General features: G+C 47.1%; 2 protein-coding genes across 4 annotated transcripts; one reads left to right on the forward strand and one right to left on the reverse strand.

Moving 5' to 3' along the window:
• Nucleotides 1-390: 390 nt before the first annotated feature.
• On the reverse strand, nucleotides 391-11,587 carry ARPC4 (actin related protein 2/3 complex subunit 4). Its single transcript, XM_045861880.3, has 6 exons — nucleotides 11,440-11,587; nucleotides 7,924-8,042; nucleotides 6,597-6,708; nucleotides 4,908-5,003; nucleotides 3,818-3,988; nucleotides 391-1,343 (listed from the first exon to the last, which is right to left on the reverse strand). The coding sequence occupies exons 1-6, from the start codon at nucleotides 11,440-11,442 to the stop codon at nucleotides 1,338-1,340; spliced, it is 507 nt and encodes a 168-aa protein (XP_045717836.1). The 5' UTR covers nucleotides 11,443-11,587; the 3' UTR covers nucleotides 391-1,337.
• A 217-nt stretch (nucleotides 11,588-11,804) lies between these two features.
• On the forward strand, nucleotides 11,805-22,714 carry TADA3 (transcriptional adaptor 3). Of its 3 annotated transcripts, none has more exons than XM_064592735.1 (9): nucleotides 11,805-12,355; nucleotides 13,059-13,291; nucleotides 14,599-14,849; nucleotides 14,969-15,074; nucleotides 16,347-16,488; nucleotides 16,579-16,682; nucleotides 17,926-18,035; nucleotides 20,121-20,306; nucleotides 22,079-22,216. In XM_064592735.1, exons 2-9 carry the CDS (start codon nucleotides 13,085-13,087, stop codon nucleotides 22,095-22,097), a joined length of 1,125 nt encoding a protein of 374 aa, XP_064448805.1. In that variant the 5' UTR covers nucleotides 11,805-12,355; nucleotides 13,059-13,084; the 3' UTR covers nucleotides 22,098-22,216. The 3 variants fall into 3 exon arrangements, with proteins under 3 accessions (XP_064448805.1, XP_064448795.1, XP_045717837.1); XM_064592725.1 differs by having other exon boundaries at nucleotides 11,807-12,181; nucleotides 22,178-22,714; XM_045861881.3 differs by having other exon boundaries at nucleotides 11,808-12,355; nucleotides 22,178-22,714.
• The last annotated feature ends 1,775 nt before the right edge of the window (nucleotides 22,715-24,489 follow it).

Below are 24,489 nucleotides of genomic sequence, written 5' to 3' on the forward strand. Positions count from 1 at the left end.
GGCTAGGGATGACAGAGGCAGAAGCCTTAGATTTGAAGTCTACCCTCTTGCTCACTAGCTGGGAGTTTTGGGGCAAGCTGCTACATCTCAAGGAACCGCAGTTTCTTTAGCCATATGGCATCATTATTTCTCTGAGGATACCTTTTAGCCCAAATGAGCTCATTATGTGAAAAGGACCAAAGCCTATAGGCACAGAGAGCAGTTTCAGAAATGAATGGTGCTTGGACGGTAATGGGGGTCTCTGGGTCGGGGCCCTTGGCACAGATAACATCAGAAACCAATCAGGAGACTACCTCTTATGGGGACCCCCAGGCCCAAGTACCAGCTACACGGTCTTGGGAAGAAAAAGCCCCACCGCCCCGCTCCTTTCATATACACAGTGCACAGACCTCATGCAGCCCCAAAGGGGCAAGAAGAGACTTTAATTAGGGGAGGAGGCGGGATCCACCAGAATAAGAAAAGGTACAGCGAGCGTGGGAGCAGAGGAGCCAGAGCAGGCGCAAGAGCCCCAGCTCAGGAAGCTCTGGAGGACTCACCCCTCCACCTCCAGCACAGGCACTGCACTGACAGACAAGGCAAAACAGCGGCCCCTCTCAGCTCGGAGGGCACAAAGTGGCCCCTGTGGCCAGAGGTGCCTGGCTTTCAGCGCCCAGCTCTGAGGCATGGCTGGTGGCCACCAGATCAGCCCTTGTCCCCACCCCAGCCAGCACTGGGTGGCTATCTTCACGCAGAGCTCAGGAAGCCAGCAGAGTCCCAACAACTTCTACTGGGCCTAAGGAGGCTCAGGAGTAAGAGGGCAAGGGAAAGGAAATGGAGTCTGAAACCTTCCTCCTTCCCTCCCTCTCTCCCCACCTGGGGCTTCTGGGGAGGGGGGGGAGGGAGGGGGGGAGACACACAATAGTCGCCTTCTGGCTCCAGGCCCGCCCAGACCCACAGCGACCAATATGGTACAATCACTGGGACCAGTCACAGCCACTGGAGGTGGAGGTTGTTTTGTTAAAAAAAAAAAAAAGACAAAAAGGTTACAGTCTCCTACAAGCACAGAATTTAAGTTTCAAGACGTTAAAAAAAATCTGTCCCAGCCCAGGGGACCGAACATCAGAAGCCAGCCTGACCAGGCACGTGTGGCCTTGGGGCAGGTCCACCGCTGCTTTGTTGCCCAGCTAGCAAGCATACCACCCACCTCCCGCATCGAATGCCCACCCCGACCCAGCACCCCCACCCTGCCGCCGCCGCCGCCGCTGTCGCCGCCGCCGCTCTGGGGAGTAACTCCAGGATGCCTTCGCAGAGACGCGGGGGAGTCTGAGGGGGAAGACCTTGAGATCCAGCCAGACGGTTTAAAACTGTCAAAAGAACCAAGAGGCGGTGAATGGTGATTATTACTGTATCCTGGCAGGCCTGCTCTGGGGAGGTAGGCTGATCTGAGAGCTGCCACTGTTCTCAGATTTCTGAGGGATAGGATGGGTCCCAGCACACCTTGTGGGCACCCTTTTTCTAATTCAGCCTGCGCTGAGCAGTGACCTTCAGGGCACCAGCCTTAAACCTAGCACTAGACAAGACAGAAAAATTAAGGGTGAAGTGGGCTTTTCCACAGCTCCCCTTAACCATGTCATGGAGGCTGCTACAAAGCTCTATCACAGTGCCTTGCTTGAACTGAGGTTGCCTTCTTTAGAGATGGGGGCTCACGAGCAAGGGCTTGGGGACTAGGGGGCCAAGAGCAGAAGGACCGAGGATCTGGTACTTTGTGTCAAGCTGTGGGTAGTTCTCCAACCGTAACAGGCCCTTGGAAATGTTTTCTGCCCTCAAGTATCCCCCATGGTGCCCAGAATAGCACCAGACAGTTTACAGATCAAAGATTGTGGACCAATGGCCCACAAACTGAACCCAACCTAATAATGAATGCTGGCTGGTCCACAAAGTATTTAAAAAAATACAAATTCACTGCCAACCTTGAAAATATAAGAGATGTCGCATACAAATCCAGATTTGGGGATTCTTTTGAAAAGCTGGAAGATGAAACTGTAACGGGCGGGAGCTCTGTGGTAGTGATCCTCTTCAGATGACGCATGTGCTTACCGGGTCCCCAATAGCCCACTTCACTCACATGCATACCTCCCTGAGCCCTGCATGCACCTGAGTATGTGACCCCTGCCAAATGCTATGGTACTATCTTGATCTTTGATCTGAAAACCAAGTTCTAAGTCCCAGTTCCTCCTCTTATTGGCTGAGGGCCCCTGAGTAGGTGACTTGACTTCCAGAGCCCAGTTCACTCACCCATAAAATAGGGATAACACATGACTCAAAGATTGTTTCAAGGATTAAATGAGATATATAAATGTGCTTAGCTGTGTAATTACAGAAATGCAGTTACCATCTGAAACTAAGACTGCACTATATGTTGGCTAATTGAATTTAAATTTTAAAAAAAGGAAAGAAATTCAGTAACCATAATTAAATGACTGGTGAATGAGCCAAATATTAAATCAGGACAAGAACTATTTTCCTTTGCAGTTGAATGTAGAGGCCTCCTAGTGCCCTGGCCGTAAAACTTTGGTGCTACAATACCTAGAAAGCTTACTATGTACCAGGTGATCTGCTCTGTATACATCTCCTCATTTAATACTCAACCATACTAAAAGATACTATTAATAGTCTCGTTTCACAGCTGAGGAAACTGAGGCTTCGAGAGATTCAGCAACATGCCCAAGTAGGCAGTGAAGCTGGACGCACGCACAGGTGGTATGACCCCATAGCCTGTGTGATTTGAACAAGCACGCTACCCTGCGTGCACAGTAAAGCTACTTTGTACACTGACTGCCCTCAGTATAATTAAAGCCCAGGAGAAGAAGGTGTAATTTCCATTTTTAGGAATCTGAGCTCCTTCTGGGCTGGATCTGTATGCACTGGTAGGAGTAAACACTAAATCTACTATCTAGGGATTATGGTTAACTCTAAGCAGAACATGTCAACAAACCAAAGATTGTTTGGAAGAAGAAAAAAAAAAGAAGGCATGTCCTGAATATCTAAATAAGAACAACTGTGTCATCAGCTCATCAGTGTAAACAATTCCTCCTCTTCAGAGGACTGCAGTTGGGAACACAAACAACCAAAGAGGGATCCGGAGGACTGAAGCCATGAAAGTAATGGAAAACACGTCGAAAATATCATGACTTTAAGCCTGAGAAATAGATGCTGAAAACATTCAAATCTGGGGCGCCTGGGTGGCTCAGTCGTTAAGCATCTGCCTTCGGCTCAGGTCATGATCCCAGGGTCCTGGGATCGAGTCCCACATCAGGCTCCCTGCTCAGCGGGAAGTCTGCTTCTCCCTCTCCCACTCCCCCTGCTTGTGTTCCTGCTCTCGCTCTCTCTCTGTCAAATAAATAAATAAAATCTTTAAAAAAAAAACCAAACAAACAAACATTCAAATCTGTTTGAAAAGTAGAATTACACTGATTAACTGTCCTATATTCTTGGAAAATTCCCATGTAGATTTAATTTGCCTCACCTGGGGTTTGAGCTAGATACAGGGAAGGACTGTGTACATTTTGAGATGTAGAAAGGAGCGTCTAAGTCCCCATGAGAGACTAAGGGAGGTGTCTTCGAGGCACTCAAATACAGAAAATGCCAGGTCCCAAAGATGACCCCCAGGTCTCCCAGCCCCAAGGCACCTGGCTGATGTGCCACCCACCAGAAGGTCCTATAGGCCTCAGCAAATATTCACACTGTTGGCACCACTTTACCACCAGATGCTAAGTTCTCAACCCACGACTCCTCCTACCTCTCTTCTAGAAGGACACCAAGAAGGCCCCCCACTTACATTCTTGAGGAACTCCTCGGCTACGATGCGCGCACGAGCGTTGACCGACAGCTTCATCTCACTGATCTCCTTGTCAATCTCCTCCATGAAGTGGATCACGAAGTCCACCAATTTGTGTTTGTACATCTGCTCTGTGTGGAAGTTGGTGATCAGAAAACTGATGTCATATCCCTGGGGAAGGAAGACAGTAGAGAGGAGAAAGAGAAGGAACAGGAGAGAATTAGCATCCCAGGGCACTTAGTTGGCCATGTCCTCTAGAGTCACTGAGCTACATGCTTCCTACTGGCCGTCTTCTCCCAAGTCTCAAGACCTTCAGGCAGCAGCCTGCCTGCTCTGCTAGGGTGTCTATGCTGGGTCCAAGTAACTAACCCAGGTGAGAATTTTGTGTCTGTCAGGCATCTCTGGAAAACTACCTGTGATAAAACAGTTGCATTCAGTCATGAGAGAGTGAAGAACTTGAAATCTTGTTACAGAAGAATCTAATGAAACAGGGAGAAGAGATGCTGTGGGAGAAGGATGGGATTGGGTTGTGTGTGGAAGAGTAATCATTTGTTCTGGGTGGCCCCAGAGGCCAGATCTAGGACCGGGAAGAATGATTTTAGCTCAGGATGAGGATGAGCTTGGCCAACACATCTGATGGTGCATGCTGCCCTGCATAGTAGTTGCTCAGTCACTGGGAATATTTTAAGTTGATCTGGAAGGGAGTCTTTGGAGAGGACTCAAGTACAAAGTCAGACAACAACTGAGCCAATGTCAACTGTGGCCTTGAGAGAATGATTTAGTTGGTGACAAAGCTTACAAAGGATTTCTGATTCATTGTTCCCTTTCTGCCGTTAGACTGTAGGCTCTGGGAAGATAAGCAACACATATTTTTTTCCTTTTCCCTGGTTGAGGCAGACCCAATTTTTCCTAATTCTGATACCCCTTATTCTCACTCCAGCTGAAATGAAGGCCAACTCTCAATTCAGGCAGTGGGTGTCCAACAGCTGGAGAAGCAGCAATCTGGTTCTACAAACAATCCCAAGCCAATGACAGTAGACTCGGTGGGAGAATCTTGGGTATTATGAACATGTGGATCACATGGTCTCACCTCCACTGGTTTCCTTCGAAGGATAAAAAAGTTCTCTGCTCGCATCATCATGAAGCGCATGAACTTGTGGCATAAAATCTTCTCGATCTCATCAGCCTAGTAAAAGATAAACAGGGCTCCCTAAATCTGACATTACAGGCCAACAGAAACCTGTAGCCTGGTCTTCTGACCTCAATTTCCCCCAGACTCGCTGCAGGTAGTGGGGTTTCACATGGGGAGCAATCACTGCATGAATCATGGGGCATATGATTGCCAACTGAATGTCTACTACATTAGAGCCTCTTCAACTCAACAGGGCATTATCACGATCTCATTTTTGCCCATTCCAGAGAGGTAATTCTGGCAAACCCAAGTCTTTTATCTGCTCCTTTGAGTCCGTACCTACATTCAAAGCTGCCTGTCCCTTTCCCATTTCACTAGTGCTGTGTTTCCCAAAGTCTATGATACGTACACCATCTGGAGTTATCAGAGAGAAACTTAGGTGGTCTCCGCTTTAACAACAATGACCATTAAATAATCCCCAAAGTTTTTCCCTGCTGAAAAATTATTTCTAGTGAAAGAATTTTGCAGCTAAGTGCTGGTATGTATGCCCTTAACACCTCCCAACACTTGTTAATCTCCCTTTTTAACAGAGCAGGGCCCAAGGATAGAGCTTTCTGTAGGAAACAGGGCCTAGTCTAAATAACAGTTTTGTTTTCTTTCACTGCAATTATTTTTTTAGAGTTCTCCCTATCTGACAAGTGATACTTTTTTCCACTATCGCATAAGGTTTCTTTTTCAAACAAATTTAAGTAAAAGAAAGTAAGTCAATTTAAGGAAATCCATTAAACAAATAACTGTCTGGGTGGTACACAAATAGGGCAAAAATTGTAAGAGTGGTGGGAATATCGGTGCGCCTGGGTGGCTCAGTCGTTAAGCGTCTGCCTTCGGCTCAGGTCATGATCCCAAGGTCCTGAGATCGAGCCCTGCATCGGGCTCCCTGCTCTGTGGGAGGCCTGCTTCTCCCTCTCCCACTCTCCCTGCTTATGTTCCCTCTCTCGCTGTGTCTCTGTCAAATAATAAATAAAATCTTTAAAAAAAAAATTAAAAAAGGGCGCCTGGGTGGCTCAGATGGTTAAGCGTCTGCCTTCGGCTCAGGTCATGATCTCAGGGTCCTGGGATCGAGTCCCGCATTGGGCTCCCTGCTCCTTGGGAGCCTGCTTCTCGCTCTGCCTCTCTCTCTCTCTCATGAATAAATAAATAAAATCTTTAAAAATAAAAAAAAAATAAAAAATAAAAAATAAAAAAAAAAGAGTGGTGGGAACATCAACATCACCTAAAGTAACATAAGAAATTACACTTTGTTTTTTACCCTAAATCTCTTTTTCAAAGTTTATGGTTATCAAATTGGTACTGGTACTATTTATTTTTCTGAACTGGACTTTTATCACTCATAAATGATTCTCTGACCTAACACCAAAATGGCCATGGCCTTGGCTGCTACTTTTCCCAACTTCTAATCTAGAGCAAGGGCTAGAAGATAGGGTTGCTATCTCTACTCTATTGACCTGCTGAATCTGGCAAATCATTCCCTGGGTACAGTCAAGGAAATAGAGCCTGGGTTTCCTCGCACCTTGAATCTGGCATGACGATCTTTCAGATGGGGATCCCTAGCCTCCTGAGGAGGCAGGGGCTCAGTGGTGAGCTCACCTGTTTCACAGCAATGCTGACCCGGACAGAGTTGATGGAACCCTCAATCAGAACCTTTTCCTTCTCATTCCTGCTGATCGTCACAGGTTGTAACAGGAGCTCTTTGCTACTCCTGAAAACACAATGTCAGAGAGGCCTCTGTACTATAGAAGAACAGAATGCTCAAGGAGACCCCACAGCAGGCCCAGGAATCTCTATCTGAGACCACAGAGTCCAAGGAATAGGAGACTCACAAGTAGGGGTGCTCCAAGATGGGGGCCAGCGAGTGTGTTCTCCAACAGAAGGAGCAAGGCTCTGGAGTCAGGGTGATAAGGTTTTGAAATCCAGTCTCCTCTGTTACTTTCCTTGGACAAGTTACCCTGTTGGGATCTCAATTTCCTCATCTGTAAAATGACTGATTCCTATTTCACTGGCAAGGATTGAGAGAGATCAAAAAGGGTCAATTGTCTAATAGAGTGCCTGGCACATGGTAGGAGCTTTACAAATGACAGCTCTTATTTTAAATAACTACAGGCAAACCCATATACCATGTAGGGAACGAGAAGAGAGAGGCTGCCTTAAGGATAAGGACAAGCTAAAATCAAACAGAGTTTAGCCTCCTTTAATTATCAATTCAGAATGATTCACTTATTCAGCATTAAGACCCCTCTCAGCTCAGCTCCTATTTTGATGCCTCTGAATCTCTAGGTATTTGTAATGGTAATTAAAATGCCCAGTGGAAATCGTGTATGTTAAGTAGAGTAACATGAAACATGCTAACATCTTGTCAGTATTTTAAAATTCAAATCATTCCAACATGGTGTGGTAACACTGTTTATCTCAGTTATACATGTCTCAGATTAAACTTTAAAGGAGAACAACATTAATTTAACAAAACATAAACTAGATAAGAGAAAATAACCCAAAATATGGAAAATTTGGAGTAAGGAATGAGAGAGTCCAGGTTGGCAGGGGGGAAAAACATTCTTTGATCTTTAAATTACAAGAGGATGGAGATGGCATCTAACAAAATTCTCCACTCTCCTTAAACTGGGTTCAATAATGACACAGGAGATACTTAACAAACAGCCCCACTCTGAGAAGTCACACTTTGTGTCAAGCAATCTTGGCTCCAGAGGAGCTTCTCCCCTGTGTTTTGTCCTGCCAACCCACTGACCCTATTTTCTGAACTGCAAATTGGGAACCATTGCTCATCGGGCAACAAGACAAAATATATGAACTATAGTTGTCTTGACAACTCCAGGATGGAAATTCGTGGCAGCCTCCAGACAACTGCCATCTCTGGGGCTGAACCCATCATCCCCACCCTGACCTTTCTCTTCCCTACCTGACTTCTACTTCCGGCTTGTTGTGTCGTTCCACAACCTGGGAGGAGAAATTCTCCAGGCAGAGGGCAGCCTGCAGTGTGGCCCGCACGGCACTCAGGTAGGGGCGGAGAGTGGCAGTCTGTAGGAAAAAAAACCCAAGGGAGAGTCAGGATCTGTCTTAGCAAACCCACTGGCCCCCTACTCCAGCTACATGGGAGCCAGGCAGTACTGAGAGTACCTGGCTCAGATACCACAGTGAACAAAACAGACTAGGCCTCCAAGGTGCCTTTCATTCTAAGTCTAGAACAGTGTTTCTCAACAGGGGACCATTTTTCTTGCCAGGGGACATTCTGCAATGTAGGGACATTTTTGACAGGACGTGGGGTGGGGTGGGAGTGCTATTGGCATCAAGTAGAGGCCCGGCATACTGTTAAACATCCTAAAATGCACAAAAAAGAATTATTCGGGGTGTCTGGGTGGCTCAGTCAGTTAAGCGTCTGACTCTTGATTTTGGATTGGGTCGTGATCTCAGAGTTGTGGGATCTAGCCCCGAATCGGGCTGCATGCTCAGCGCGGAGTCTGCCTGATTCTCTCCCTGTTCCTCTGCCCCTTCCCCCTTCCTCTGCCCCTCTCCCTATTTGCACGTGCTCTCTCTCTCTGTAAAATAAATCCAAAAAAAAAAAAGACGAAAAGAATTATTCAACCCCAAATAGTGCTGAGGTTGAAAAATTCTGGTCTAAAGGCATACAGATGACAATGACTGTTCTCAAATCTGTCTTTTGAGCCAAGAATGGATAAGTCTACTGTGTGTTAGGTACTGATCTAAATGCTAAGATTTTTTTTTTTTTTTAAGATTTTATTTATTTATTTGACAGAGAGATAGAGAGCACAAGTAGGCAGAGAGGCAGGCAGAGGGAGAGGGAGAAGAAGGCTCTCCGCTGAGCAAGGAGCCCGATGCGGGGCTTGATCCCAGGACTCTGGGATCATGACCTGAGCTGAAGGCAGCCCTTTAACTGAATGAGCCACCCAGGCGCCCCTAAATGCTAAGATTTTAAAGACCATCTCCACCTTTAAACAGCTCAACTAGGTAGAAAAGACAAAAAATAACTATGACATAAAGGAGAATGAAATGGAACAGAATTTGATTTATAAATTGTATTTCCAGAAGAGACTGGTTTGGACATAAAAATGAAGATAGGATTAGGAAGATTTTATAACAAAAAGTAAACTAAGGACATTCCCAGTAGAGGGATCAGCTTCTACCTACACTGGTGTATCTTCAGTTCCTTGTATTAACTAAGTTCTTTCTCACCTCAGGGCTTTACACATGCTGATCCATCTATCTACAGGGTTTTCTTCCCTCTCTTGACCCAAGTCATCCCTCAGACCTTGGCTTATTCAGGGAAGGCCCCTTCCTTCCTCAGGCCATTCTTGACTTCCCCCTTCATAGCATTTATTATAATTTACATGACACATCCTTCATATTTCTTTAGTAAAGTGATTTCTTCTTCACTAGATTGTAAGCTTTGTGGTCAATAGACCATGTCTCTTTATTCAAATCTACATACCCTGCACCTAGCTCAATACCTAACATATGCAATGTCTTACTCCTTTTCTATAAAATATTATGTAGAATACCACAAGCAAGGTTAGAACAACACAAAAAAGACATTAAGAATTCCGTAAGTAGTGATGAGTAAAGTGTTGCTGTATACAGAAAGCACTTTAGATTCAGTAGATGAGGCTGCAATGGTGGCCTAAAGATTCATGGGTAATCTCAAATGCCAAGCTGTTCATTTTAGCTTTTCTTTTAAGGCAGTAAGGAACTGTTGGGACTTTCTGAGGAGGAAGTTATATGACTTCACCAGTTGCAAGGTGGCTCTATAGAGAATGGACTGGAGGGAAGTGAGACAAAAGGCAGAGAGGGTTATTCAAGGAACGCTGATGAGAGCCTGAGGCAGTGGAAAGGACAAGCAGAGGGTATCACAAGAGTTGGACTGTCATAAGATGTAGAGAATAATGGAATCAAAAAACACCTCCCAACAAACTGTGGTTCACCCATACGATGAAATACTATTCAGGAATAAAAAGGAATAACTAGTGATACATGCAGCATGGATGAATCTCAAATGCATTATGGTTAAGAAGCCACACTGGGACAACTGGCTGGTTCAGTCTGAAGAGCCTGTGACCCTTGATCTCAGGGTCGTGGGTTTGAGCCCCATGATGGGTGTAGAAAATACAAAAATAAATAAATAAACTTAATTTTTTTTAAAGCCACATCAAAAGGCCTACATCCTGAAAAATTCCATTTATATGACAATATCAAAAAGGCAAAACTATAGGAGAAAAAAAATCAGTGGTTGCCTGGAATGGGGAGAAGACAGGACTGGCAACAGAGGGACTTGAGGGAACTTTTTGAGGAAACATTGTTACCTTGGTTGTAGTAGTGGTTACATTATTGTGTTTGTCAAAATCCACAGATGACAAACTTAAAAAAAGGGTGATTTTTAGATGACAAGCCCCATGACACCTGCCCTTTCACAGATAAAATGCATTCTCATGTAATACCTCAATAAAGTTGACTTTTAAAAAATCCAAGTGGGATAGCCTCAATTAGAAAAATAGAAAATCCAGGCTTCTAGCAGAGGTACGAAGACACAAAGCCAGGATAAGCAACATAAAAAGAAAAGCAAGTTTAGGAGAGAAAATGATGTTTGATCTGAAGGCCTAATCTGAAGGTGTCTTCAAGATATCCAGGCAAACCTTAAAAGAGAACTAGGAAGACAGATTCAAGAGCCACCAGAACACACAAGGTCATCAAAGCCGGGACTAGACAGGTACCACTAGGAAAAATGTAAAGAGGAAGGTGGTGAGCCCAAGCCTCAACTCCCGGGAACACCCACATTTATCAAATGGGAGGATTTCCAGGAAGGGAGGGATCAGTAGTATCAGAGCTCACGTACTATGGTTAAGGTTAACGCGGTTTAATTCTGACCAGGAAGAGGTCTGGGTGGTGGGAGCATAAAAGAGATACTTCTGTGGCGTAGAAACAAGGCAGGGAGTAAGGAGAAGAGTGGGATAAGGAAGTGTAGACTCTTCCTCTGGAAAACTGGGGTCAAGCGGGCAGGAGAGGACAAGACAAGTGTACTTAGGGAAGTTCTCCTCTGGGTGAAGAGACTTTACTATGTGCCTCAGCGACCCTACTACGGGCAATGAGGCCTACTAAGTGCCTTCAAGGCGCTAACACCAGCCTAGGAAGTCCCACTTCCGGCGTCCTCTATGCCTCACAATTCCCCACCTGGATCGAAAGCCAAACCATGAAGCTGCAAGGCCTGCTTAAGAGGGCGTACCCCGCTCGCCCCTTCCTCACTTCGGCTCCCGGCCCGCCCTCTCTCTCCCAGCCACCTCGTGCCCCCACACCCAGCAGCATCCCTCAGCCCCGGGCCTCTCCGCTGCGAAGCCGCACCTCCCCCAGACCCACAGCTCTGAGGCAAAACAGCAGGGGTCCCTGGACCGGGGCCCGGCTCTCTCACCATCGCGGGCGCTGGCTGGGCCGGAAAGCGGAAGTGCGGAAGTGGCCAGCCCCGCGCCGCCTGCCCTTTCGCGAGAAGCGCAGCCTCAGTCTCCGCCCGGACTTCCGGACGGTACCATCTATGATCCGAGCGTAGAAGGGGGTGCTTAGGAACATTTGGTCCTTTGGAGGTTTCCCCGCTAGGGCTGTCTTGACATTTTTAGACTCCTGAAGTCTCAAATCGCTACTCAAGCTTATCCCGTTATCGATGCAGGTCTCGCCTGTGACTTTGGCCTTCTTGTCTTTGCCACTGTCTTTCCCCATTGTCAGGCAGTGGTGCAGCCCGGCCTCAGGTTGGGCACCATATTAGGACAAGGCGAGGCGGAGGAGCCCTTCGTTCCTTCCGGTTCTGCGCCCCTCTCCTTTCTCTGAGCCCCTCCTACTTGCAGCCCCTGGGGCTCGGCGGGACTAACAGCCCGGCGGAGAACTCGGCTATCGAGCCCCGCCCCCAGCCTCAGGCTGTTCCTCAGAGCAGGCCTGAGGCATACCCTTCCCCCCGCCCACCTGCAGCGGGTTCGCTCGCGGCCTGTAAACCCTTCCCCGCAAGCCATATCGGGCTCTCCCTCGCGTCTCCCACCCCCGCGTCCTGGGCAGGGGGCCCGCCCCTAGCCAGTTCCGGGGCGGTTGCTCCCACCAACCGGAACTCCCCGCCCCCTCCCGTGGCCTGGGGGCCGTAGGAGGCAGCAGGAGGCTGCAGTGAGGAGGTAGAGGGGGCGGGGGCTGCGTTAAGGGGTCCCTAGAGGACGGGGACCCTGAAGGCAAGTCACTGGGGCGACCCGCGGGAGGGGCCAGCCATTACACAGGCGCACTTCTGTGCCAGGCACTGAACTGGGCTCTTGACGAGCATCCTCTCTTAATCCTCAGAACATCCCGGGGAGGTAGGTACTGTTGTGATCCCCATTTTACAGATTCAGACTTCTTATGGGGAAACAGACTCAGATTTCTTTTGTCCCCATTTTGTAGATGGAAAAACCGAGACTCAGGAAGGGTAAATAATATGTTCAGAGCTACATAAATAGAGAATGGTAGAGGCTGGGCTTGAACCCAGGTATGTCTGGCTTACCAGCCCACATTCTTAACCACTGTCAGGAGCAAAGAGAAGGGACAAAGATGGGAGGGGGTAAGACAAGGAGAAGCTGGGAGGCACAGAGAACATTAACATTGTAGGAATGGGATGTTTGGAGCTCAGGGGCTTTGCAGAACTCGAGGAGTAGAACGGAAAAGCATCAGAAAGATAGGGCTTGGTATATCACGGAAATTAGTGGCACAGACTCACAACTACATCTCGGTAACCTTGCGCAGGTACCTACGCTTACAGAGTCTGAGTTTCCTTCACTGTAAAGTGTAGATCACCATTGTCCCTTCTCATGGGGTTGGGTGAGGAATTCAGTGAGAAGCCCCTAAAGTGTCTGTACCTAGCTTGATGTACAGTAAGTGCTCTGTGGGTAGGAGCAGTGCCATCAACCTTGTCAATAAGGTACTGAAGCCGGGCTTTCTCCTTGAGTCTGTCCCTGGATGAAGGGAGCTCTTGGACTTTTCTTGTGCCAGTTTATCTCCTACCAATGGCTCTCTCCTCTCCAGTTCCACAGGGTCCCGTATCCTGGGCCATGAGTGAACTGAAGGACTGCCCCTTGCAGTTCCATGACTTCAAGTCTGTGGACCACCTGAAGGTCTGTCCACGCTACACGGCCGTGCTAGCCCGCTCTGAGGATGACGGTATCGGCATCGAGGAGCTGGACACTCTGCAGCTGGAGCTTGAGACCCTGCTTTCCTCTGCCAGCCGGCGCCTGCGGGTTCTCGAGGCTGAAACCCAGGTGATACCCTACAGAGAGGATATCACCAGGGGTGGACTGTGACGAGTTATGGGATGGGTCATTGAGTTAGCCCCACCTGCAGAGGCCTGGGGTACAGGAGCTTAGAGGGCTAAGGAGAGACCCAAGCTGGGCTCACGTGACACATAGAATATACAAGAATGTGCATGGTCCTTATAAATGGCAAGATTTCCAATTTACTAAGCCTTTATTGACCCCAACCTGCATTATGTTCTGGGTCCTGTGCTAGTTATTAGAGAGAGGTAATTAGGACACTCTGGCCTTCAGGGAGTTTGCCAAATAAAGGGAGGGAGAGGTCAGAAGTTATGGTTAGAAGTGTTATGGTTAGAAGTACCAGGGGAACTGGATTGAGAAGACCTGGATTTGAATCCTGGCTTAAGCACTTGCTTAGTGTTGTTGTTTCCTAGCTATATGACTGGGAAAGTTGCCTCCCTTTGCATCAATTCCCTATCTGCAAACTGGGATACCTTTGAGCTTCTGTGAGGATTAAAAGAGAGGGGTTTTTATTGCAAAGCCTCAGGCCGATATCTAACATTAAGTATTTCAGATGTTAATTGTTGGTACTCTTCACTATGTAAACATCCCCTGAGCCCTGTGTGTCAGATGCTATGCCAAATCCTGGGGAGCAGACACAGTCATCTCTAGTAGCTTATAATCTAGTTGAAAAGACAAGGTATGCTGTTCATTCCAGTATGATCAAACAACACATTTAGGCCTGCAGTGGAGGTACAAAGTGTCAGAGACCCAGGGAGGACCAAGATGCCATTTTAATTGGACCTCAAAGGATGAATAGTTAACTTGTGGTCCCTGGGAGTGCACTGAAGCTTTTTGAGCAGGGCTGTGGCATATTCAGTTGTATTTTAGCATGTAAGAAGCTGGGTAACTGATGTGGAGAAGGCTTCCCAGTTGTGGTGACATTTGAAGCGAAGGTCTGCTGGGAGGCTTGTTTGCATTCACCAGAAAGTTACCAGCAGCATATTCCAGTGCTTATATGCACTGGGGCATGATCATTTGTTTGACCTAAACACTGTGTGACTGGCTTGAGTGATACAGAGGCGAATCAGTACAGACAAATGGAATGATGAGAAGTATATGAATAAAGTCCTGTGAGGTAGGCACAGTAAAGGAACTGAGTTTTGAAGGATGAGTAGGAGTTTGCTAAATAAAAGGGGATGGATAAATAAGACTTTGGAGCCTTCTCAAGTTCTAGCTCCTAGTTCTTCACTAGGAGAAAAACTTGTCCTATGACTTCTCTTCTCCCCCTCAGTGATAGTCTCTGCAAATTTCAGATCCTCACTGACTGGCAGGATAAGAAAGGTGATCGACGATTCCTGAAGCTGGGTCGAGACCATGAGCTTGGAGCTCCCCCAAAACATGGAAAGCCGAAGAAGCAGAAACTGGAAGGGAAGGCGGGACATGGGCCAGGCCCTGGCCCTGGCCGGCCCAAATCCAAAAACCTTCAGCCCAAGATCCAGGAATATGAATTCACTGATGACCCAATTGACGTGCCACGGATCCCCAAGAATGATGCCCCCAACAGGTTCTGGGCCAGAAAATATAGAGGGGCCTTGGGATTCAGGCAGTAGAGGCTGTGGAGGGGCCTGGAGCTGAGGATGATGGGGCAGGAGGTGCGCATTCAGGATCTGCTTCTCCTTGCAGGTTCTGGGCTTCCGTAGAGCCCTACTGTGCTGATATCACCACTGAGGAGGTACGCACACTAGAGGAACTACTGAAACCCCCAGAGGACGAGGCTGAACATTACAAGGTAGAAACCCTGGGCCTTGGTAGACAGGGTTTTGAACAGGAGGGCTCAGAGGTGCCTCCGAATCAAAGATCCCAAAGTCATATATCATCTTCCTTCCCCTACTCTGCCCCTAGTCTAGTCAACCCACCCAGACACCCAGGCTCTGATTCTCAGCTCTCTTGCATTGCTTCCTCTCTACCCCATCCAAATGATCACATACATCTTGAGGCATCTACGTCAGTGACACCGTCCTTTGTCCCAACATCTCTGTTACCTCTGCTTTGATTCAAGCCTTCATTAGCTTTCACCCAAATGGTCTCTTAATACTTCCCTGCCTCCAGACAGACTTTTTGTTTTCTTTTTTTAATATATTAAAGTTTTCTTATGATGTAAATAAAACTGGTTCCATTAAAGAAAATGTAGAAAATACAGAAAAGTGTCAGGGAGCACTCTCCTATAGGTCAGCTGTTGTGATCGGATGTGACGCAGGCCTACTCCCAGGCCTCCCCTGACTCCACAAGATAGAGTCCAAGCATTTCGGTCCTTGGTGACACAGCCCTACTGCCCCTCTCCAGTTCCCTCAGCCATGCCCCCTCGTCACTGCTGCATTTACCAGCCCTGCCAGGCACCTTGCCCTCACCCCAGGCCCACCCAGGCTCTTTGCTGGTCTCTGGGCCTCTGTACATGCTCTTTTTCCCTTAGCAAACTAATTCGTCCTTCAAATCACTGATCCCTTGTTATCTCCACCAGAACACCTTTGTAGACTCCCCGCAGAAAGTTTCTTTTTCATGTGCCACAACACCTTGACCTACCTCTAGCACTTCGGTTCTTTGAATTTTTAAAAAAATTATTTGAAAAAGAAATTATTTGAAAAGTTAATTCATATAGGCAGTAGTAAATTCAGGTAATACAAATGAGAATTTCTCCTGACACTAAGGCTCTTAGGTCTCTCTAGGGACAACAGCTATGACCTGAGATGATCCAGGTACATAACACCATTCTGCACCTATATCTTGGAAATTGTTCCATACTGGCTCCCATGTGTGTCTTAGTTGGTTATGTACCTGTCTCTCTTACTAGACTGTGAGCATAGAGATTTTTATCTCCTTTGTTTCTTCCCACCTATGCAAGGCACGGGCCTTAGCCCTGCGGTAAGTCCTTGGGGGACAGATAAGTGAAGGAATGAATGATGAGCCTATTGGCAGTGTCCCAAGTGCACAGAGAGCCCCCACTCACCCAGGGCATGGCTTGCCAGTGTTTACCCCTTTTGGGCCGGGTGGCATCTCCTCACAGATCCCACCCCTGGGGAAGCACTACTCCCAACGGTGGGCGCAGGAGGACCTGCTGGAGGAACAGAAGGACGGGGCCCGAGCAGCAGCTGTGGCTGACAAGAAGAAAGGTCTCATGGGGCCACTGACCGAACTGGACACTAAAGGTAGGCCCCTCGCCTCCCTGCCCACCCCAGGCCAGGACTGGAGTTCCCAGATCTCAGCCCACCTGTCTACCGTCTCTCTGCCCACTTTAGATGTGGATGCCCTGCTGAAGAAGTCTGAGGCCCAGCATGAGCAGCCAGAAGATGGGTGCCCCTTTGGTGCTCTGACGCAGCGCCTCCTACAGGCCCTGGTGGAGGTGAGCACCCTAACTCAAAACAGGAATTATGCTTACTTTCTGTTTTAATGTTTTATTTTGTGTTGAGGTATATCATACATTTAGAAAGGTACGTAGATCTTAAATGTATAGATTGATAAATTTTCACACATAAGCACACTTGTATATCTGGCCTCATGGTCACAAAATAAAGCATTGCCAGTGTCCTTGAGCCCCTCTCATGCCCCTCCCAGATTCTAGTCTCCCCCAAAAGTAGCCACTACACCACAGTTACTTTTGTTGAGTGTTAGCTAAGGGCTGAGCCCTGTGTAAGGGCTTTCCACACATCCTCCTGTTGGAGGCAAGGACAGTGGTTAGCCCCGTGTTGCACACTAGAAGATTGAAGCTCAGAAAAGGGAACTGTTTGCTTGAGGTTTTACAGCTGATAATTAGAAGGAGGACCCAAACCCTAGGTACAGAGTCCCCTTCTTTATGCCTACTGTCTGGCCTTAGGCACATCCCTTCACCTCATTGAGCCTTAGTTTTCTCCCTGACTCAAACACAGTAGTGTTTTTCTCTCGTTTAACAGTCTGGGGCACATGTTCCGGGTTGGCTGAGGTGGGAGTGAGGGGAGATCTCAGCCCCACACCATCAGACAAGGACCCCAGTCCTGCTGCATTTACCAGCCCTGCCAGGCACCAGTTGTGGTGGCTTTTCCACCCTAAACATGCACTCTGTACAAGGTCATTCTGGGTATGATTGCTACTCCAAGCCCACAGAAAAAGAGCAAAAAAGAATGTGTGAAGGAAGGTTTATGGGCCATGACTGGCTGTGGCTCTTATCTCTCCTGATCTCTTTTCACTGGAGAGAATTTGTCACATGACCACATCTGACTACAAGGGGAGCTGGGAAGTGTAGTGTAGCTGGGCACCTCTAAGCCCAGCTACAGAAAGGTGAGAATGACTTGTGGACAGCCAGCAGCCCTGCCACATCGTGCTCAGCACGGTGCCTAGTACAGTGCAAATGCTTAGCTCTTCTCTTTACTGTTGTTGAGTATTATCATTGCTCATCTGTGCTCCCTTCTTTTTGGTATCAGTACGAAAAAGGGGTTTCTAAAATGATCAGAGCTTTCTGGAATCAGTTTGGGAAGGCTTCCTAGAGGGATGGGAACAATAAAAGAGTTTTGCTGGTCTGTGAAGACTGAAGACTCTGACTGCAGGTTAGAGAGGAGCAAGAAAAATACTACAGCTCTTACTCCCTCCATCCCATTCCTGTGGTCTTCTAGGAAAATATTATTTCCCCTATGGAGGACTCTCCTATTCCCGACATGTCTGGGAAAGAATCGGGGGCTGACGGGGCAAGCACCTCTCCCCGCAATCAGAACAAGCCCTTCAGGTGAGTGACAACTCTGTCCATATCCTACTATCTGGCCCCTGCCTCTGTTGACTTCTTTCCATCCCAACATGGGGAGGTCTTCATTAAAAGAGAGGTTGAGGGCATTTTGACGAAACCCAATGGAAGTTTCAAACATGCATGCTGGCCCAGCATTTCTGCGTGCATAGATTTAAGTACAGGGTTGTTCATCATAGCACTGTTCATACTGTAAATGATCTAAATGTGCAACTGGCTAAATAGTTGTAATTCCACATGATGAAATAACTTGTAACTGTTAATCATCTTAGAGAAACCTGGTTAATTGACATGAAAAGATGTAACAAGAGAGTATTAAATGGAGAAAATGTGAGTTGAGCACAATACAGTTTGATCCTGTTTTTACTCAGCATATATTTAAATGTGTGCACATAGGGAAAAAAACCTAAAATAATGTGTAATAAAAGATTGGAAAAAACATGTAACAAAATCTGTAATATATATGGTGTATAAGTAACATAAAATATGTAATTTTTGTTATGTGTAATGTTAATAACAGCAAAATAACAGTAATATTTTTAATAGTAACATAAAATAATAGTGGTTTTCTCTGAGTTGTTGGCATTACAGGTTTTTCTATATTTTTTGACAATGGATATGTGTTGGCTTATGTTTGAAACAAGACCAGATGTGTGTGTCTATTTTTTTTCCAGCGTATTGTGCAATAATTGACATATATCCCTGTATGAGTTTAAGGTATACATGTACAAAACATATAGTGGTCTGATTTACGTATGTTGTGAAATGATTACCACAGTAGGTTCAGCTAACATCCATCTTCTCACATAGATACAATAAAGAAAAAAAACGGAAAAATATTTCTCCTTGTGATGAGAACTCATAGGATTTACACTCTGTATCTTACAGTAGTGTTAGCTAAGGTCATTGTGTTGTATAAAATATCCTGGGACTTATTTATAATTGGAAGTTTGTACCTTTTGATCACCTTCCTCCAGTTCTCCCCCCACCCACCCTCTGACTCTGGTAATGGGAAGTCTGATCTCTTTTTCTATGAATTTGTGTTTTTTTTAGATTCCACATATAAGTGAGATTATGTGGTATTTGTTTTTCTCTCTCTGACTTATTTCACTTAGCATAATGCATTCAAAGTCCATCCATGTTGTCACAAATAGTAGGATTTCCTTGTTTTTTTTAAGGCTGAATAATAATCTGTTGTATATATACCACAATTTCTTTATCCGTTCATCCATCAATGGACACTGAGGTTGCTTCCATATCTTGACTATTGTAAATAATGCTGCTGTGAACATGGGGGTACAGATAGGTTCTCCAGTTAGTATTACATTTCCTTTGTACATACTCCCAGAATTAGAGTACTGGATCATGTGGTAGGCTCTGTTTTTAATTCTTTGAGGATCCTCCACACTGTGTTCCACAGTGTCTGCACCAGTTTACATTCCCACCAACAGTGCAGGAGGGTTCCTTTTTCTCCAGATTCTCACCAGCGTTTGTTGTCTCTTGTCTTTGTGATGATGGCCATTCTAACAGGCCAGAGGTGATAACTCATCGTGGTTTTAATTTGCGTTTCTCTAATAACTAGGGATGTTGAGCATCTTTTCATGTACCTGTTGGCCTTTTATATATCTTCTTTGGAGAAATGTCTATTCAGGAACTTTGCCCATTTTTTTAATTGGGTGGGTTTATTGCTTTTGAGTTATAGGAGTTCTTTATATATGATGGTTATTAACTTCTCATCGGGTATATCGTTTGTGAATATTTTCCCATTCCATGAGTTATCTTCTCACTTTGCTGATGATTTCTTTTCCTGTGCAGAAGTAGTTTTTTGATGTAGTCCTGCTTGTTTATTTTTTGTTTTGTTGCTTGTGTTTAGGTGTCATAGCCAAAAAGTCATTGCCAAGACCCATGTCAAGGAGCTTAGCTCTTAACATTTTCTCTCTCTTTTTTTTTTTATGCCTAGATAGAGAGGGGGTGCCCACAGAGAAAAGAATGTGTTCACTAACCTTGGGAAGCTCTCCGGGGTTCCCCCTCTAAGCTGGCTCTTGAGCTAAGGACTCCCTTCCTCTGTAGTGTGCCACATACCAAGTCCCTGGAGAGCCGCATCAAGGAGGAGCTGATCGCGCAGGGCCTGCTGGAGTCGGAGGACCGCCCCGCAGAGGACTCGGAGGATGAGGTCCTGGCAGAGCTGCGCAAGCGGCAGGCCGAGCTGAAGGCGCTCAGTGCCCACAACCGCACCAAGAAGCACGACCTGCTGAGGTGAGTGTGGCCAGGTGGCATGGGCCGGGGGGTGGCCAGGGCGGCCTGGGCCACTGCTGCTCGCCTTCTGGGGGCTTCACAACAGGGTTCCCAAACCCGGCAGGGCCTCTAAATCACCCAGAGAGCCTTGGGAAAAATACCATTGCCAGGCACCACAGACTCTAGGGCTCAGGCATCTGTGATTGATTTATTTACCTATTTGGAATTGTGGTGAAAAAAACGTATAATATAAAATGGATTCTTTCAGCCTTGTTTATGTGTACAGTTCAGTGGTATTACCTATATTTACATTGTTGTGTGATTTATTTTAATTTTTTCATGCTTATTTTCGTTTTCCCCCAACATATTTTTATGACAAATTTCATAAACACAGAACATCTGAAGGAGTAGTACGATAAACAGCAATATACTGTCTACCTGGATTTATCAACTGTTAACAATTTGGTTGGATATCTGTGATTATTATTGGTCCTTTACTGGAAATTGCCCAGTATTTTAGTATCAGTTCTTTAAGGAATTGGTCACAATAGCTTTCATTTTATATTGACTCCCATCCATCTTGCCCTGCATTGGTCATGACAAAAGTATAGTGACATCTGGAGGGAGATTATGTTAGTTGTTGCCCTTTTTGGAGGGAGGTAGAGAAGCAGCCTCACTGACAGGTGTATCTTCTCCTCACAGAGCCCCAGCAGGGCAGGGCACACTCGTTCATTTGGCCAGCTCTGCCTGTCTCTCGCACGTTGTACTGGGGGCTAGGAAGAGAGGCAGAGCAAAGGCTTGTGGTCTACAGGTGGGTTATTGGTAAAGAAGTGCACCATTAAAAGGAGAGGGAACTGCTGACAAGCTGCTAAGGGGCTGCTTAAGGATAAGGGTGCACTGAGTGCCTACGGTGCACCAGGGGCTTTATGTACATCCTCCTGTTTAATCGTGACTACTGTCCGAGGGGTAGGCGGTATTTTCCCTGTTTCCTAGAAGAGGAAGTAAAGGGCCAATGAGGTGAGTGCTCTCCTGAAGGTCATACAGCCAGTAAACAACCGAGCTGCAATTTGAGCCCAAAGCTAAATACAAAGCCTCTTTCTAGTTCCCTTTCATGCAAGAAGAGGAAAATAACAGATGAAAGAGGTACTGAGTGGGGTGGAGGAGAAAGAGTGAGAGGGAGAAGCAAGGATGTGCAGATAGAGAGGTAGTGGACAGTGAACGAACTAGCTTGGGTTGTCAGAAGGCCAGAGTCCAGCCCTCAGTCCTGCTATGGACCAGCTGCAGGGCCTTAAGCAAGGTATCTCCTGTCCTGAGCAGCAGCTTCCTCTTCTAGAAAATTAACAGGTTGGACTAGGTCAGATCACTAAGCCACCTTCCAGCTCCACCAACAGAGGAATTTATCAGTTGGATTTCATTTACAGGGGTTGGTTTGGCATCTCACGTGCTTCATGTAGACCGCAGGCTGCCTAGACCCTTAGGTTGCTCTGGAATTTGGATACTGAAGTAAGCAGGTCTTTGCTGACACTAGAACACCTTTTAAAGAAGGTTGTTTGGAGCCAGCCTGCCTTAATTCAGATCTCCTACTCACTAGTTGTGGGATCTTGGGGTGTTTCTTACTCTCCTTGACTTCTGTTTTATCATTGGTAACATTGGGATAATAGTACCTACCTCACAAGGTTGTTATGAGGATTAATTCTGCTGACATATTTGAAGGGCTTGAGATTATACCTAGCACGTAGTACCATATAAATGTGGTTCAATAACTTTGCTTTTTGGTATGAAATGGTCCACAGGAGTGCCAACCTGGGGTGATGCGTGGGTTCAGTCTGAAACGGGGGGGGGCCACTATGGAGGTGGGCTTCCCATGGCACCTGGCTGGCTGGTCCCCACAGGCTGGCAAAGGAGGAGGTAAGCCGGCAAGAGCTGAGGCAGCGGGTCCGCATGGCAGACAACGAGGTCATGGATGCCTTCCGGAAGATCATGGCTGCCCGGCAGAAGAAGCGGACCCCCACCAAGAAGGAGAAGGACCAGGCCTGGAAGACTCTGAAGGAGCGTGAGAGCATCCTAAAGCTGCTGGATGGGTAGCCCTCACCCCTGCCTCATGCTGCCTGCCCCTGGTCTGGGGGAAGGAGGGGTGGGAAGCCCACTTCTTTCTCTGGGCTGCCCAAACCATAGGCCTGTGGCCACCTGTTAAATGTCAAATCGTGGCAGTCTCTAGAGGACTGTGGCCTTTCCCTAAGGTCTTGTGGCCCAGCTCTGTTCAGCCAGGACATGGGAGGCCCTGCTGGGCTGGCCTGGGGCCCTGTCTGTGCTTCCCCCTCTTTACTATCCCCCACTCCCACACCTCTCTCCCTCAAGGACTTCTCCCTTGTGGTTTTGTAAAGTGCAAACCTAAAAGTAAAGTGACTGCTGTGGTTTTTAAAAAAGTACCCAGAATCTTTGAATGTCTGTTGTTGTGGGGTAGAAAAGAACTGGTGTGGGTGGCAAAGGAGGGCATGCTTAGGGGCGCTCAGCCTTTGGCCACTCACCCATGTCATTCATTCAGGAAGAACTCTCTGAGGATACCTGTGGCTGCAGGTAACAGAATACCCTCAGCTCAGACTGGATTCACAACAAGGAAGTGTGTTGGTTGGGGCCTCGGTGGTCCTGGGGCAGGGTGGCCCCCGGGGTTGGCCAAGCCAGCAACTCAACAGGACCATCAAGGGTCCAGCTGTCTCTCTACTGCCCTCCACCATGTCAGCTTTTGCCTAAAGTAGGCTTTCCTCCAGCTGTGCAGCCACTGGCAGCTGACAGGGGCCAAATTGACATCTAGCACAGGAGAGGGTAGGAAGGAGCCAGCTGGCTTTCCTGGCCCACCCAAAAGGCACGATGCCTGTCCCAGATACCCTTCTGTCTCACTGGCCCAAGCTAAGTCCCGCATTCCCATTCCTGCACCAATCACTGTGGCAAGGGATGACTCTTCTGGGTTTTAACTAGAGAGAGTGGAGTCTGCTTCCCCACCAAGCCCAAGGCAGTGGGGAGAAATGGGGGAAACCCCACAAAAATCTGAAAGTAGGAAGTGGAAATGGATGTTGGATAGGTGACCAATCATGTCCCTTCCACAACCCGGGCAGGAAACTAGGCCTAGGCTATACAGATGAGCGAATGTGTTCTCATCCCTGCCTCGAGTTGTTCCCAGACTAGTCAGGGAGTCGGAAAATAATTTGCAGTTTACTGTGGGAAGGCTGAAGTCCACATGGGAGAAGGGAGGGGAAGGTTCCCTGCGGAAGTGACCTGTGAACTGAGCCATAAAGAAAGATGGTGAGAACAGCCAACGTTCTTGTGTGCGCAGCACTTCTGTTAAGAGAACTGCCCCTTCACCATTTCATGTGGCTTTTGTGGGACTGTCGAACTAGGATGGAGACATGAGCCCAGCTTGGCCAGTCACAGCACCCTATTTTTTAGCCATGATAACTGGTCCAGCAAATGGACACGTGACCTGAGCTGGGTCAATCAGAGACCTTCCATAAGCTTACTCTATCGATGCTGAGAGAGGAGCGTGTCCCTTTTGGATCAAAAGCCTTAGAATGTAATCTTAGACTACCTGCTGACCCACTGTCTTGCCACATGGAAGAACCTGCCTGAGAAGAATGGCAGAGGGTGCCTGGGTGGCTCAGTTGGTTAAGCGACTGCCTTCGGCTCAGGTCATGATCTTGGAGTCCCTGGATCGAGTCCCACATCAGGCTCCCTGCTTGTCAGGGAGTCTGCTTCTCCCTCTGACCCTCCCCCCTCTCATGTGCTTTCTCTCTCTCTCAAATAAATAAAATCTTTAAAAAAAAAAAAAAAAGAAGAAGAAGAAGAACGGCAGAGCCAGGAGATGGAGAAGGAGACAAAGTCCTTGTGGAGCCTCATGATCCTCCACTGGACCTTCAGTTACCTCAGCCCACAGGTGCTGCTTTGGGCTTAAGCTAGTTCCCCTTGGAGTTTCCTCATTTGTCAACTAAAAAAAAAGGCCTGACTGATGAAAGTGGACTTCGGCAAAAAGAAGGCTGGAGTGGAGTTCTGAGAGAGGACAGCAGAGGCCCTGCCTCTCATTAGGTGCAGAGCCTAGCCACTGCAGCTTTTCAGTAATTCATGTCTTCTCAGAAAAGTCAAGTATACTTAATTTCATTAATGAATTTGATTAATGGATTTGATTAATGAATTAATGAAATTAAGTGCTCAG

Source organism: Mirounga angustirostris, unplaced genomic scaffold (assembly GCF_029215605.1).
Source record: "Mirounga angustirostris isolate CCGP_5_RB_7025 unplaced genomic scaffold, mMirAng1.0.hap1 SCAF_1, whole genome shotgun sequence".
NCBI lineage: Eukaryota > Metazoa > Chordata > Mammalia > Carnivora > Phocidae > Mirounga > Mirounga angustirostris.

Bases quoted from the DNA above. Each gene is read 5' to 3' on its own strand.
- ARPC4 (XM_045861880.3), bottom strand. The intron at 5,004-6,596 runs GTGAGCTCACCA...ATCTTTTACTAG, and splicing joins TCAGCATTGCTGTGAAACAG to GCTGATGAGATCGAGAAGAT. The intron at 3,989-4,907 runs GTGAGACCATGT...TTCCTTCCCCAG, and splicing joins TTCGAAGGAAACCAGTGGAG to GGATATGACATCAGTTTTCT.
- TADA3 (XM_064592725.1), top strand. From the start codon at position 13,085: ATGAGTGAACTGAAGGACTGCCCCTTGCAGTTCCATGACTTCAAGTCT. The intron at 13,292-14,598 runs GTGATACCCTAC...TGCAAATTTCAG, and splicing joins TTCTCGAGGCTGAAACCCAG to ATCCTCACTGACTGGCAGGA. The intron at 16,489-16,578 runs GTAGGCCCCTCG...TGCCCACTTTAG, and splicing joins GACCGAACTGGACACTAAAG to ATGTGGATGCCCTGCTGAAG.